The sequence below is a fragment of the Procambarus clarkii genome, chromosome 81 (assembly GCF_040958095.1).
Source record: "Procambarus clarkii isolate CNS0578487 chromosome 81, FALCON_Pclarkii_2.0, whole genome shotgun sequence".
NCBI lineage: Eukaryota > Metazoa > Arthropoda > Malacostraca > Decapoda > Cambaridae > Procambarus > Procambarus clarkii.
The window spans coordinates 23,717,828-23,733,358 of NC_091230.1; the positions used below are offsets into that span (position 1 = coordinate 23,717,828).

The 15,531-nt window shown below is 36.4% G+C and overlaps 1 protein-coding gene across 1 annotated transcript in view; it reads left to right on the top strand.

Annotated features, from left to right (window-relative positions):
* The window catches only part of LOC123763463 (ATP-dependent RNA helicase Ddx1-like), a 28,428-nt gene that overhangs the window by 4,109 nt on the left and 8,788 nt on the right, over nucleotides 1–15,531 (top strand). Inside the window, exons 2-12 of the mRNA XM_069315406.1 lie at nucleotides 1,915–2,157; nucleotides 2,577–2,750; nucleotides 3,109–3,321; nucleotides 3,749–3,871; nucleotides 6,268–6,454; nucleotides 7,158–7,298; nucleotides 9,677–9,826; nucleotides 9,938–10,074; nucleotides 12,039–12,140; nucleotides 13,263–13,383; nucleotides 15,080–15,243. Coding sequence (XP_069171507.1) covers nucleotides 2,056–2,157; nucleotides 2,577–2,750; nucleotides 3,109–3,321; nucleotides 3,749–3,871; nucleotides 6,268–6,454; nucleotides 7,158–7,298; nucleotides 9,677–9,826; nucleotides 9,938–10,074; nucleotides 12,039–12,140; nucleotides 13,263–13,383; nucleotides 15,080–15,174 — 1,545 coding nt within the window. The 5' untranslated portion in view covers nucleotides 1,915–2,055 and the 3' untranslated portion in view covers nucleotides 15,175–15,243. The remainder of the gene's footprint in view (nucleotides 1–1,914; nucleotides 2,158–2,576; nucleotides 2,751–3,108; nucleotides 3,322–3,748; nucleotides 3,872–6,267; nucleotides 6,455–7,157; nucleotides 7,299–9,676; nucleotides 9,827–9,937; nucleotides 10,075–12,038; nucleotides 12,141–13,262; nucleotides 13,384–15,079; nucleotides 15,244–15,531) is intronic.

Genomic DNA, 15,531 nt, shown 5'->3' on the forward strand with positions numbered 1-15,531 from the left:
TTTTAGCTGCTGCTGAACATTTTATAGTTCAGTAGAAATGGTAATACTGTACTATACTGTATTCCCAGTGTGAATACCTAGTTATGACTTTTACTGGATTATATTATATATTTTTAAATGGTTTCTGTTCCATATCCAACCCATCCTGTTTAGATAGTAGTTTTTATGACTGTGTACCATAGTACAAATTTTTGCTGTAAGGCATTGACATAATAAGCAATTAGATAGTAGAACTTTGTACTATTCACTTTATAGATAAAAAATTTAGCTAAAAAACAAACTTAAATATTCCTAGGCCTAGTATAGCGAGCATATACTGTATACTATATTATGCCTTGAATAGCAGATTTGTCCTAGGAAGGTTAGGTTAGGATAGTTTGTCTTTGCAGCACAAGTAGAAAATGGTGTTCGGTTTGTGAAAATTCAATAGTATTTATCATAAATACTATTAGAAAATAGAAAATATATCAATTTCTACTTTCTAATTGTGTTGTACATCGGTATATAAGAATGAAGGTAACTGCAGAAAGCCTATTGGCCCATATGTACATGTATAATCATCCTCATCCTTCCTATAAGTACTATTAAAACAGGTGAATGGGCTGAACATCTTATTAATGCCATTACCTATCAACTTGATATTACACAAGTTACTTTGGTGTAAAGAGTTTAAATTTAAATGGGGCAGTGTAGTTCTCTAGCGACTTCTTGGATCAAATCTTGTGCATATTTTCCCAAAAACATAACCTAAGGGCCAGTTTTCTGCATTAATCTTTCAAAATGGTATTCATAGAATTGCTTCAGAACTGGTACTATGGTAGGCATGATTTTGTAGTGAAGTTTTCACAAGTAGTCATATCATAATCAATCTTATTTACTTATATACAACTCCTTTTGTTCTAGAGATTGCATTTTTTCATGTGTATTTTCATCTTCATGTAATAATAATAATAACAATAATAATACAGTAAGCCCTTGCTTTACATAAGCAAATTTCATGAAAACAAGTTTAAGATTGTAAACTGTTATAATAGCTGCAAGCCTCTCCATACAAAACTTCCAGGCAGCATTTGCCCCAAACTCTCCATATTAACCAACAAATTCAATCCTTGAAATCAACACAACTGCCAGGAAAGTTGGCACCATATTTGAATGCATCGACTAGCACATCCATTGATGATGATGTACAAATATTTGATGAAGTCAGACGAATCGAGGCATAGTTGAGGGAAATGCAGCTGCACTCTGCATATCAGAAAATGACTTGTAATTACGAAGCAATAAGATGCTTATCTTAACATACTAAGAAGGTTAGGTAAGGTTGGTGTTTTCTATGAAGCTTTTCAAGGTAAACTAAAATATTCACAATAAATTAGTATGTCACATATGCACGTATTTAATAAGTCAATATTGACTTAAGGAAGTGCGAGAACGGGTTGGAAAATGACTTGATTTTGGTCTATTGAATATCATTTATTAAACATGGTTACACGCCAAAGAGAACACTGGTAAAGTTAAACCCAACTGTTTGACACCTCCATCCTGGAAACAGCCATTGTTTCCAAAATGGTAATGAAAGTGAGTAAATATTTTATTTTTATTTTTTTGAAGGGAGGGTGGAAGGAACAGGCATGAAGTCCATTTGGAAAAGATAATTATACAAGAATTTAATGCAGAAAGTTGGTAAAACAAATTAAAATGTTAATTTGTGCTGAGTAAACCATTACTTGCGTATTTGTAATAAAGTACCTACCTCATGTTAGGCGAATTTAATGCTTTCAAAACTTCAAGAAGCAAAGGCTTGCTGTAGTTTGTACTGTATTTTCACCTGCATTGGGAGATGTTATATTTTATCAATTGCCTTTATGCAATAATATTTTTTATATTCACAACCAAAACAACTTATATTTTCAGGCAGCATTAGATCTTGGAACATGTAAATCGGGATTTGGATTTGGAGGCACTGGAAAAAAGTCTAATTGCAAGCAGTTTGACGATTATGGTGAATCTTTTGGCCTCAGGGATGTCATTGGTTGCTATCTCAACCTGGATGCCATGGAGATGCATTACAGCAAAAATGGCACTGATTTAGGTAAAGCTTTCACCTTACGAAGTGAATTCAAGAATGCTGTCTTCCATCCAGCTGTAGTTTTGAAGGTTGGTAGTATAGTACATGCATTATTCATGTTAGTTGTGTATTTTAAGCAGTGGTGGATAATTGGATGATGATATTAATTAATTATAGATATGGTCTAAGGCAGACTGAAATTTGCCCAGTTTTTTCTTTTTGTTGGTTTGTTATGCATTTGTCACAGTATTTGGACTTGGTGTATTTCAAAAGTGTATAGTGGTCATGTATATATACAGTGACACCTCCAAAATTTGGATCATATTTATGATCTAGGTCATTAAGAAAATTAATACAAATAAGTAAATTTCTTATTGAATTTTCTATCAGTTTTTAACTGTTGGTTCTTTACTCAAATCTCTCTAATTTCAATAAAGTGCAAGAATAACTTCAGTGAATTTAATGATATTTGAAAGTTACAGATGATAGCAATTTATGTGATTTCCAGAATGCAGAGATGTCTTTCAATTTTGGTGCAACAGAGTTCAAGCACCCACCTAAAGTGGGATACGTAGCAGTGTCTCAGGCCAGCAAGGACTGTACTGTGAGCTCAGGTGTGAAGGGAGGTGGAAACAAGCCACAAAAGCTTCAGAACAATGCTCCACACGCTGTCATTATTGAGGTAAGAATGGTAACACGTGACTGGTCTGTATTTACTTGTCCAGTATCTGGTTTATATTGATTGCTGGATGGATGTCTAACAATATAACCTATACAGTTTGGTACAGATTCATTTTTACATCACTGTTGCTTTTAAACTAACCTGTTCATTAAATCCTGGATACATACAATATGAAGATTCAAACTAAAAGTAGTATGTTGTGCTATGTGAATTGTTAAACAGTTTAGATAGAAGTGGCAAGTTCCAAAAGCAGACCATTTTTTTTTAATGCAAACAAAAGTTTTTATCATTTAACAGCCTTCAAGAGAACTCGCAGAACAGACCCTAAAACAGGTTCAAATGTTTCGTAATGCCATAGATAATCCAGTGGCATCTAGATAATCCAGTGGTTCGTGACCTTCTTGTTGTTGGTGGTATACCCGTGAAGGAGCAAATAGCAGCACTCAATGCAGGTGTGGATATTGTTTGCGGTACTCCAGGACGCTTGGAAGATCTTATTAATACAGGACAACTCTCTCTCCAGTCTTGCAAATTCTTTGTGTTGGATGAGGCTGATGGACTTCTTAAACAGGTAAGTTTGATTTTATCCAAGGAAAAGTACTTTTTATATTTTGGTAGTAAATATGTAGGAATACCTGATATAAATTCAAGTACTGTATCATCAGCTTGCCTTATGAATTAGAAAAAAAACAAAGAACTCTTGACTACCCGATTTCTTGTATTAAGTCAACTACTCGTGGAACATTTACACATTTCCTTAATGTGCGTCTTTGGCTATCAGTAAATGGGCACTTGAGAGTTGGGCAACTTTTATAGATTTCATCCTGGAAAGGTTGGTCATATTTTTTAAATGACTTTAAATATACAGCTGATTTATTTATAAGGTAACTTGATGCATTACTGTATTTTGTTGACTTTCATTTATTGCATTAAATTTCTTGCCATATTTTGTTTCATGTAATTACTTTATCTTGTATACAAGTGTACTGGTATTGCAGGGGCATGAGTGTCTCATCAATAACATCTACAACTCCATACCCAAAATCACATCTGAAGGCAAGAGACTCCAGATGGTGGTCTGTTCTGCCACCCTACATTCCTTTGAAGTGAAGCGCATGGCAGTAAGTTTCTGAACCCTTATTTGGTAACACTTGTTTGCTAAGGAAAATTGTGCCTTCTCAATGGTGCAATGTCTTAAGACTAAGGATTATGAATTTTCTTAGATTATGGTATACTATATAATAATCAAGTGAAAATTAACAAAGTGAATAGCATGACTAGTGTGTTCCAAGCATATATGGAGTGGAAAGAATGTTGTCTAATGTATCAATTAGTTTCCATAAAGAATATTTTGTACAAGGGTGACATTTTATTAATGGTTAGGTATACATATTTTATATATATAATATGACATTGTGTCTTTAATACAGTACTTCAAAGTTACTTAATGCTCTCTTTTTCAATGTGGAAATACTGTAGATTGAATCATAAGTGCATGTTAGGAATTTGTGTATCAGACTTTATGAATGTAATTGCAGAAGTGGTGAAGGTGAGAGATTCAGTAGTTTAAAGCTTTACTATTCATGTTGGAAGGCTGCTGAAAATGTGATACCTGAAAGAAATAGAAGAAAAGATAATATCATAGTAAATATAGTACAATATTTAGTATGTTGCTTTTACTATAGGCACGGTTTACATTCCACCAGTCAATTTCCTTCCCTCAGTTCTGTCTTTGCTCAATCTTATTTGCATGAAACTTTTTTCCAATTACACGCATCAAATATTTAAACGACAGATTCTAGTACTGTACTTCCTACATCACACACTCGTCATCCTTTCTACTACAGTTTGCTTCAGTTTACTCATTTTCAAGTCTTCTACTATCCACAGTAAAGCTTTCAGCTGCACAATATCTCAGCCCTCGCACACTGCTACAACTCCATATGTTTCACCCAAGTATGGATGATGATGTTGATGTTCAAGATTCACTACTTGGAACAAAAAGTCCCAAGCAGCACGGGCTATGGTGAGCCTTTAGGATGATGATGACAAAACTCTGGCATGTTACATTTCATCCACCTGCTTTAAAGCTGTCATTAAGAGCTATAGAAACTTAATTTTGAGAACCTTTCACAGAGGAGCAGCATCATTACCAATTTTCCATGCAGATTTCACTTGAGGACTTTAAGGCATCAGTGCAGCTACTTCCTTCCCTCTCTTCCCTCATTTCACAACCTGTCCTCTTAAAAATGTCGCTTTTGGCCGTTTGCCCATATGGCCGAAAGTGGACGTACAGTTATATGAAAATTAAAAAAAAAAAATGAAAATTTGGGATTTCTTTTTTTTTTTTCAACAACAGTAAGTTAAGGGTCCTCTGGTAGGTTAGGTGGGCAGGAAATTCTCATAAAGTTTCAAAACGTTATGAAAAACGTTAATTGAAAGTCTCCTCTTCTAACCTTACCGAGTAAGCCTGACGACTCAAACAGAAAACAGGACAGTACGTCACTTTTGTGAGTTAATTTCATTTCAAATTACGTCCACTTTTGGCCATAGTGCGTATACGAGCGAAAAGTGACGTTATTTTTAAGAGGACGGGTTGCATATCATCCCATCATCTTCCTGTGAAGAGGAAGTTTGTGTTGTTGTTTTTCTGCAGTAATTGGCATCTCACAAGGAGCTCTGTATACCTACTTAAGCACTACTGTGGATCATTGCTGCTATTGATTTACTGGTGTGTGTGGTCATTCATGTTCTGTGATTGTGTTTTGTGAAAAGTATGGTTAATTTATTGTGTAATATGTGTAACAAGTTTTATCTCTTCATATACGCCTCCATGTTTTCTTGGTGTTGATGCCTTCCAACCTCGTGAAAGTGGAACATAGTGGTAGTGGAGCAAGCTTGTCTGATATTAGACACTGAACTTAAGAATCCTGTTTGTGGATGGTGCAAGTGCATTGCACCTAACGATGCACTTGCAATGCACTATTTAAGTCAATTTAAATTATTTATTCCAGAAATATGTAGAAAAATGTTGAAATTCTGCTTGATTGTATTAAGGAGATGGAAAATGTATTTAAAGCAGATTACTTAAAAAATGAACAGAAGTACAGTACTTGCTATATTTTGTATTTAAATGTTATTATTAACTGATAAAATAGAATTGTCTGTAAATGGTACAGTATGAATATAATGTACTGTATTGCTAATCATTGTTATGTCAGTTCTTATAGCAGATTATTTGAAAGAATTGGTAGCTACTAGTCTGTTAAATAAGGGTGTACATGTTGAAGCCAAAACTTTTATCGTATAATATTTTTTTAATTTTGGTTTTTAATTTAGTGTCTATAAATAAGAGATGTACAAAAAATTTGTAAAAAGAAGAAAAAAATAATAATTTTACCAAGAATATTTTCTTGTTATTAGAGCCTCTGAATTCCAAATAGAGTACAGATATTTCAATACCTTAAAATAATTTTGCTCCGACCAGTGAATTTTACTATAGAAAAACTTTACATAGGAACGTTTGATGCACTTCCCGACCTGGGTAGATCTTAAAGGGGAAGATGCTGTGCCCGAGACTGTCCACCACGTTGTTGTAACCATTGATCCCAGAACGGATAGTAGCTGGAGCAATCTTCGTCGCCATCTGCAGACTGATGGCGTGCATGTTAAGGATGGCGTACGACCTGAGAACAATACACCTGGTAAGCAAATAAAAGTGCAAGGCTAAGCTTTACAGTAAATATTTGAGAATGTGTCTTAGTTTTTTAAAGTACTGTAAGTGTAAGTGCTTCTAATGTTTTAATTTGTTATGCTTTTCAGTTTGGTTTCCAGAATTTTTCTTTAGCTTGTTCAGATATGTATTTAGATACCATTTTGCCAATTTTAATGGTTTGTAATATGCTGCTTCACATTATGAGCTATGAATATTTTTTGAGGTTCACTTAAGCTGGCTTGTACTTAAGCATTAGTACCGATCGGCACGACCAGTTGGCCTGGCCCCTGCCTTCAACTAACTTCCCTACTCAGTTCTGTTGCTGTTGTTCTATTGGTGATTGCTACTTTAGTGCTCCGGTCCACCACTCAATTGCAGCGCTAATCTCATACCCTTCTAGCATTGAGATTACAGTATTATGTAGTACTCACTCTCCCAATAATGCAATACTTGATAATATTTTCCAGTAGTTAATAATAGCTTGAATTTAACATTATGATCATGAATATATAGGATTATGAATACTGTATAGCATTATTGAATATCGAATCATGTCCAAACAAATTCCGTGACTGGTGTGATCCACTTGCACGGAGCAATTTCGGTGAGATAGCTTCAGGAGGGCCACTGGACATCTACCGGAAAGAGGCATTTTTTTACATTCATTGCTGTTTTGTTTTTTCTCCTTTCAGAGACATTAAGTGAGGCGGTGAAGCTGCTGAATGGAGAGTACTGCATTAAGGCTATTGACACACACAAAATGGATCAAGCACTAATATTCTGCCGCACTAAGTTGGATTGTGACAATTTAGAGTGCTATTCTAATCAAATTGGTAGGTGTCTTGAATTTGTAAATCTTTAAATAGATTAAACCCCTACACTGTGTGCCTGTTACTTATACTAGTAACAACTCCATGGTGTGAAAAAAAAAGTTCTTTAATGTTAAAATAATCACTGAAAAATAATAATTAACATTTAGTTTACTTTGGCTGTGGTCGAAAGAAGAAATATCTCGGGCACAATTTGGAAACATTGGTGGATGAGATTACCAGGCATAAAGGTTCCCTGGGTGACATGAGTTGCCAAAAATACATTTACATTATTTTAGTGTTACTGATTTTATTCACTGGTATTTTGCAGCTATATTATGCAACAGTGTTTAACTTAAGAAATTTCTATAATAAAACATGCAGAGTATAAATACACATTTGTATCACTAATATACACACACAGTATTATATTCTATGAACAATAAAATGTGCTGGTTTTTGCTATTATCGCATTGCATACACATTCTATGTACAGTATATCTACATACACTAATATGATCCACTAATCAGTTCTGGTAGGTTATCTTAGAGATGATTTCGGGGCTTTTTAGTGTCCACGCGGCCCGGTCCTCGACCAGGCCTCCACCCCCAGGAAGCAGCCCGTGATAGCTGACTAACACCCAGGTACCTATTTTACTGCTAGGTAACAGGGGCATAGGGTGAAAGAAACACTGCCCATTGTTTCTCGCCGGCGCCCGGGATTGAACCCGGGACCACGGGATCACAAGTCCAGCGTGCTGTCCGCTCGGCCGATCGGCTCCCTTTCCGGGCGTGGTAATCTAGTAACCAGTGATCCAAATTCAGCTTAGCCCTGCATATTTTACATGAAGTTGTAACAGCACGCATTGAACATAATACATTTTATTCATATTTTGAATGCTTTTACCATAGTTTTTCAAGGGCAATGATGCATTGGGCTGTTAGTATTATTTTATTATTTATATACTGCAAACTACTACTGAATTATTGCTCAGAATGAATGTACGCAGAATGTACTATTGTACATCTAGTATTGGGACCCCTGTGCAAGAGAGATGGAACTTTCACAGATGACATCAATGACATGAGTGAAATTAACCTCTGGACTTTGAAGTAGCCATAGACAGTTGGTGCACTCTGTGCCAGGCCATGATTTCTGGAATTCCATATTTATCAAGAATGGTAACACATTATGACCTCTTGTGGTATTCAAAAGAACACCATAACAGGTCATAATGATAAACACTTCCAAAGGATACCTAATCAACCAGGTTGTGATTTGTATGTCAGGCTGCAAGCAGCTGCATCTAACAGTCTGGTTGATCAGACCACCAACCAAGAGTCCTGTTCGTAGACCAAGCCCGCAAGGACTTTAATCCTGGGAACCAACACACGGTAGCCGTAAGGCAAGATACATGGGTATCTTGCACATACCCATGTATAATAAATACAAATACACATGTATTTGTTACTAATATGCACACTATTATATTCTTTGAACACTAATATGTATTATTTGTACAGTTATTACAATGTATATACCCATTATGTGTGTATACCTACATTTTAATGCAATATTATGAACCACTAAGCAGTTCCAGTGGATGATATTCTTTTAATGTAGATACAACCACAGCATAGTCCCACATGCTCATTTGCTGCAGGCACATGACGAAGCAAAGTGCCACCTGATGCACTACAGCACTAGCCAAAACAGTGCTCTTATGAGAAACCTGGTCAATAAATCCTGAATATGAATAATTTTTCACATGTTCTTTTTCTAAAGGAGCATGAGGTCCCATTACTGATGCATAGGTGCACTAACCTGTGGCTGTGTCTCTTACTGTAAATGTCATAGCCAGCATTGGATTCACTGATATCTGAACCTTGTACAAAGTCTTTAACACTGTCAGGATCATCTATATAACACGATCATTGTTAAATTAAGTTATTTCGATGTTATTAAGTGATGCTGTAGGCACAAGCTTCATGGTGGTGTTGTGAACTACCACTGTATGCACCATTCATGGTCTCTTTCACTACTGAGCTCCTCACAGCCAGGAGTGCCCATGATTTTTCCCCAAGATGGCATCTGGTTACTTGTGGTGTGAGGAAGCCCCTCTACCTGCTGGAGTTTAAAATCTTAGGCTATACATAAAATTGGTCCTTGTTGATGTATACTGCTGATGAAATGACCTTGGTTGATTAGTGAGGTTAAATATTCCTCATAATACATAGTCTCATGAAATATAGTATAATTAAAATTGAGCCTATGGAGCCCATAGAGTGGTATGAGATTAGTGCTTCATTTAATTAAAATACTGTAGTTGATTTATAGGAACATTTGTCATCCTTTATCATTGTGCTAAACTAAACCCTGACTGCCCCAAAACTTTTAACAGGAGGAGGGGCCAGTAACAGAGGCAATCCATATTCGTGTGTGTGTCTCCATGGTGACCGCAAGCCTAATGAACGCAAAGCGAATCTCCAAAAATTTAAGGATGGTGGAGTGAAGTTCCTTATATGCACTGATGTAGCTGCTCGAGGAATTGGTAAGTTCTTTTCGTTGCATGCATTGGTTTTCTCTTGGGGAAATTCTCTATATTTTAAAAGATGCCTGAGGATATGAGGATATTGTTAAAACATCCAAATGTTTGCTGCAGATGTTGGAGGACTGCCATTAATAGTCAATGTGACACTGCCAGATGAGAAGAGCAACTATGTTCATCGTATTGGGCGTGTGGGTAGAGCAGAGAGAATGGGTCTAGCTATCTCCCTTGTTGCTGCTGTGCCAGAGAAGGTTAGAGTTTTAAACCAATATTTGCATTCTTTATTAACTGGTAATAGCCCCTGACTTGACATTATTTTACATTGGCTTTTGCTGTCCTTATTTTCACTATTGTAAAGATGAATTCCTTAAACCTAAGTAACCTGTGTAAAGTCTCACATGTAGACTTTTGTTGTAGCTTGGTTAATATTTAAAGAGGAAAGAATGATAATGTAATTTATGGTATGTTGCAGCTTTTTGCAACATTGAATACTTTTCCATTGGATACTCTCTTATGTGCACACTCCAAAAAACTCCTTCATATGTGACAGTTGTATGAAAGGAACAGGAAAATCTGAAGTCTCCTTACAATAGTGTCAGTCTAGAAATGACCTAAGTTTAATTGCAGGATGAGAGCTATGCTCATGGTGTCCAGTCATCCTAGTACTTTGAAGCTCTGAAACTACTGATGGTTTTGGCATCCACCACCACCTAACATGTTCCAACCCTCTACCACAGTTTGCAAAAGAGAACTTCTAATATTTTTTCCATCACCTTTGTTTTCTTAGCTTAAGTCTGTGAGCTCGTGTTCTTGAAGTTGTATGGCAGGTTTCAAGAATTCCTCTGTCAATTTTATTGATTCCTGTTACAATTTTGTAGGTAGTGACCATATCACCTCTTTTCTGTCTTCTAGCTTTGGTATATTTAACCTATACCCTGATGTAAATCAATGGGCCACAGAAAATATGGTATTTAATGAAGATAAGTTCCAACTTTTTCGCTATGGAAAATAAAAAATATCAAAACGGAAACCATGTACAAAATGCAGTCAAATCATACCATAGAACATAAAAGGAATATAAAGAATTGGGGAGTAATCATGTCAGAAGATCTTACTTATAAAGAACACAATAAAGTAGCAGTCACAATTGCAAGAAAAATGACAGAACCTTTCAAACAAGAGATGCTGTACCAATGATGATACTTTTCTAGGTGGTAGTACTTTCTAGAGTGGAATACTGTTGCACAATAACAGCCCCATTTAAAGCTGGAAAATTGCTGACCTGGAGAGCATGCAGAGATCCTTCACTGCCAGAATTCTCTCGATAAACCATCTAAATTACAGAGACTGACTAAAAATGCCTAAATCTGTATTCTCTAGGGCACAGGCGGAAAAGATACATACTAATTTATACATGGAAAATATTAGAGCTGATTCCAGATCTGCACACAGAAATATCACACGAGACCAGAAGGCATGGCTGGATGTGCAGAATACCCCCATTGAAAAGCAGATGTGCAATAAGTATTCTGAGAGAGAACTCTATCAACATCAGAGGCCCGAGACTGTTCAACACTCTTCCACTACACATAAGGGGTTTAATGGGCCTACCCCTCGCAGTGTTCAAGAAAGAACTAGATAAACACCCCCAAAGGATCCCTGATCAACCAGGCTTTGATTCGTATGTCAGGCTGCGAGCAGCCGTATCCAACAGCTGGGACACGGACTGGTTGACCAGTCCAGCAACCAGGAGGCCTGGTTGGGGACCGAGCCACGGGGAACCTTGAACCCCAGTAGCCAATTAATTGGTAGCCTCTCCTAGTAGTTCTTGGTTCTCAGTTCTGGAAGCCATTTAGCTGCATGTCTTTACATTTTTTCCAGTTAATTGCTGTACTTTTCAAGATGATCTCAATGCTACTGCATAATTCAATTTGGTCTCCCGAAGGTCGTGAACAAGTTCTTTAATATTTGTCATGCATGTATTTATAAGTGAATCTGAAATTGAAATTGGAAATTGCAGAACATGCTCCTCACACAATGTTCTTTGTGATCCTGTTGTCTTATAACCATTCCCTAATCAGACTTCGGAAGAACATCCTTGAAATAACACGTTCCTTGACATTCCTGATAAGTCTTTCACGAGGTTCAGTATTAAAGGCCAAGGGATAAATTTAATAATAGAGTATCAATTTTGTATATTCTTCTCTTGTTTCAGGTGTGGTACCATGGAGAGTGGTGTTCAACTCGTGGGCGTAACTGTTTTAACACGCGGTTGACAACGGAAGGTGGTTGTTGCGTTTGGTACAACGAACCACAGGTTAGTCCTCAAGAGATTTTTTTTTGTCGTATTTATCTTAAACATTTGATATATATAGAACATCATTGCCTACTTAAAGATTTGAAAGGCTCTAGTCTAAAACTGATACAGTATTAAAAAAATATTAGAGCCTAAAAGTGATAAATTCTGATTAGGAAGTAAAGTACTTGTATGTCTCTGGCGTTTCCCCTTAGTGATGCAAGTGCACCAGGTGATTAACAGCTTTTGTAATTTGAATGTGTTTTTTCCTCCTATTTTGAATCTCTTCTTTTTTTTCTTCTTTTTTCCTCACTTTAACTCCCAGTGTATGTGTCCCCCTATTCCTAAAATATGTATTAACAGTAAATAACTTCTTCATGGCACAAATTCTTCAATCTACATACTTCTGCAGCACCAATAATGCCAATTACATTATCTCAGAGGCCTCTTTACTGTATTTCAAATCACTCCTTACAGATATTCTGTAGCTTCTGGGTGTCATACTGATCTTATTCTTCAAGCTATCTGAATAAACTTTGGCTTCTCTCTCTGCAGTGTAAACGGCACCCTTTACCCTTTGAAACAAATTTAATTACATGTGCCTAGGACGCAAAATTACTGTAGGTGTGAGTCGGTAATAAAATGCCATATTTTAGATTTAGGAACCATTTATTGCTTTGAAATTGAAATAAGTTTATTGAGGTAAAATACACACAAAAGGATGAGGTAGCTCAAGCTATTCTCACCCCGTTCAGTACATCGTGTTAATACATACATACACACATCACAAGCAATAAACGTATTACCGAACATTCTGAGAGATAAACATATACATTTCCTCCTCTACACAAGTAATTTATTGCTTTAGAAAAGCCAGAATAAAGAATTAATGATTGGAAGAAATTGGCAAGATTAGGCAGTGTTTGTTCATATGAGTATAGTAGGGTAGTGACAGATGTATACAATGGAAAAATACCAGTATAATATTACCTTTCAAGAGCCTCGGTCCATCACTACATTGAGAATCACATTTTACACTGAAGTGCATTCAAAATATTTTGTTTATAATGTGAATTAAATGTTAGGCTGTGACTGACACCCTTGTTATTTCACTAGTAATCTTTTTCTTATCTGAACCACTAGTACCTAGCTGATATTGAAGAGCACTTGGGAGTGACCATCCAGCAGGTCGATCGAGAAATGAAAGTTCCAGTTGATGAATTTGATGGCAAAGTGATTTATGGTGAAAAGAGAGCCAATGTTGGTAAGTTTTCTTAATAGTGTTTAAAATTTATGTGCAGTACACTATTTGTTCTTATTCTGTATGGAGAATGTTGTCATGACACACTATACTCCCAGTTGTTCCATGTTCTTTTCTGCATGCACTTTTGTAGCTCTTGCTGCTCGTTTTTCACACTGATGTGCTTACTGTCACAGTGCTCAACCATTCCTGTCATTGGTGTTTGTTATTACAAGCATGCTTTTAATTACTGTGGCTACAGAAGTGGCACAATTTTGTGCCAAAGTTTAAAGTGCTCAAGTTATTAATGCTTGAAAATGCCTTCTTGTGATAAGGTTCTACATGATGCTGCTCCCTGGGTGTTAGTTCTTTAGTAGAACAAGGGATGAAATTAGCAAATAAATGATTATGCATTTCTATCTTTATTGGAACTAGAAGGTTTATTCAAGGGTAAACATCACTAAAGCAGTACAGCTACATGCTATTTATTTGGAAGGAAAATATGTACCTATATTTAAGTATTATTGCTACACATATTAACTGTAAAACAGAACCAGGCCTTTTTTATAAATTTATTAAGAGCAAGCTGCATTTAAAAGATTAAATCCAGAGATTGAAAATAGGGAACAAATACAGAGGGAATGAAAAAAAAAGTATGAAACATTAAATGAACAGTTCCAATATGTGTGTACTCGCCTAGTTGTGCTTGTAGGGGGTTGAGCTCTGGCTCTTTGGTCCCGCCTCTTAACTGTCAATCAACTGGTGTACAGATTCCTGAGCCTACTGGGCTCTATCATATCTACATTTGAACCTGTGTATGGAGTCTGCCTCCACCACATCACTGCCTAATGCATTACATCTGTTAACTACTGACGCATGGTGATCGCACCTCAGTTTACCAGTGTCTCCTGCCTAGTAACTATCGCGCCTGAATTCTTTATAAAGCATTACATTTGTTTTGGGATTTTTGGCTATTTGAACATAAAATTTGTTATTATATATCTTGCCATGAGTCCCAAGAAAGCCAGTGGTAAGGTTCAAGCCAAGAAAACACATGTGAGAATGACCATAGAGGAAAAACAAGAGAGCATTCATAAACGTCAAAACGGTGCACAGGTTGTTGAACTAGCTAGGCAGTACAACAAATCTATGTCAACAATATGCACTGTACTTGCTAAGAAAAAGGACATTATGAGCGTTAAAGTGGCAAAAGGCATATCAACAATCCCGAAACAAAGAACACAAACACTTGAGGATGTTGAAAAGTTTTTATTAATTTGGATACACAACAAAGTGTTAGCAGGTGATAGCATTTCAGAGGCCATCATTTGTGAGAAACCAAGGCATTTGCATGAAGACCTTTTAAAGAAAACCCCTGGAACGAGGGGGAAAAAGATGAATCAAGTTTGAAAATGTGAAAAGTTTGTGTGACAATAGAGCCTCGTGGAAAACTTTTGCTGTGGTCATTACCTGGTGGAATGCACCCAGGATGGAGTATTAGGGCTATACATCTTTTAAATCATAAAAGTAATAAACATTTCCCATCAACCTTACAAACCATATTAACCTATTTTCATGTATTTCCCCCATGTGCATTTTAACAAAGTTACTAAATTGCCTTTATCATTCTGTAAAATTTAAATTACAGTATACTGTATATAATTTTGTTAGTATAAATGGACTGAATATTCTGAAATCACTATTAATTTTACAATTTCAGATTCAAAGGTGGTCTGGACACCCAATTTGGTCAGACAGGTGAAGAGAGCATTTAGGATAGTTCGAAGAGATGAAGATGGTCACAATTGTGTTTGAAGAGGCAAACGCCCCCCTTTGCTCCTGACATTATGTTCAGCCTATTGACCCCTGCACACCTAACACAAGGTAGGTTGAAAACGCCTCCTTCATGTCATTGGTTCATTAGCCAGAAACTTAGGGCCCATGCAGGAATATCCCTAAAAAAAAAAAAGTGGCCCCAACAATGCATCCTCCAAGTCTGGAGGATGAGCAGGAGCATTGTCGAGAAGCAGGCCCTTTAGTGTCAAACTTTTCTCTTGTAGATATTTTTTGATGGCAGGGCAAACCACTCTACATCACAGTTTTTCTGCACGTTATATATTTTTTAAAACTCTTGGATTTTCGGAATGATACACGAGCAAGGGTTTAATTTTC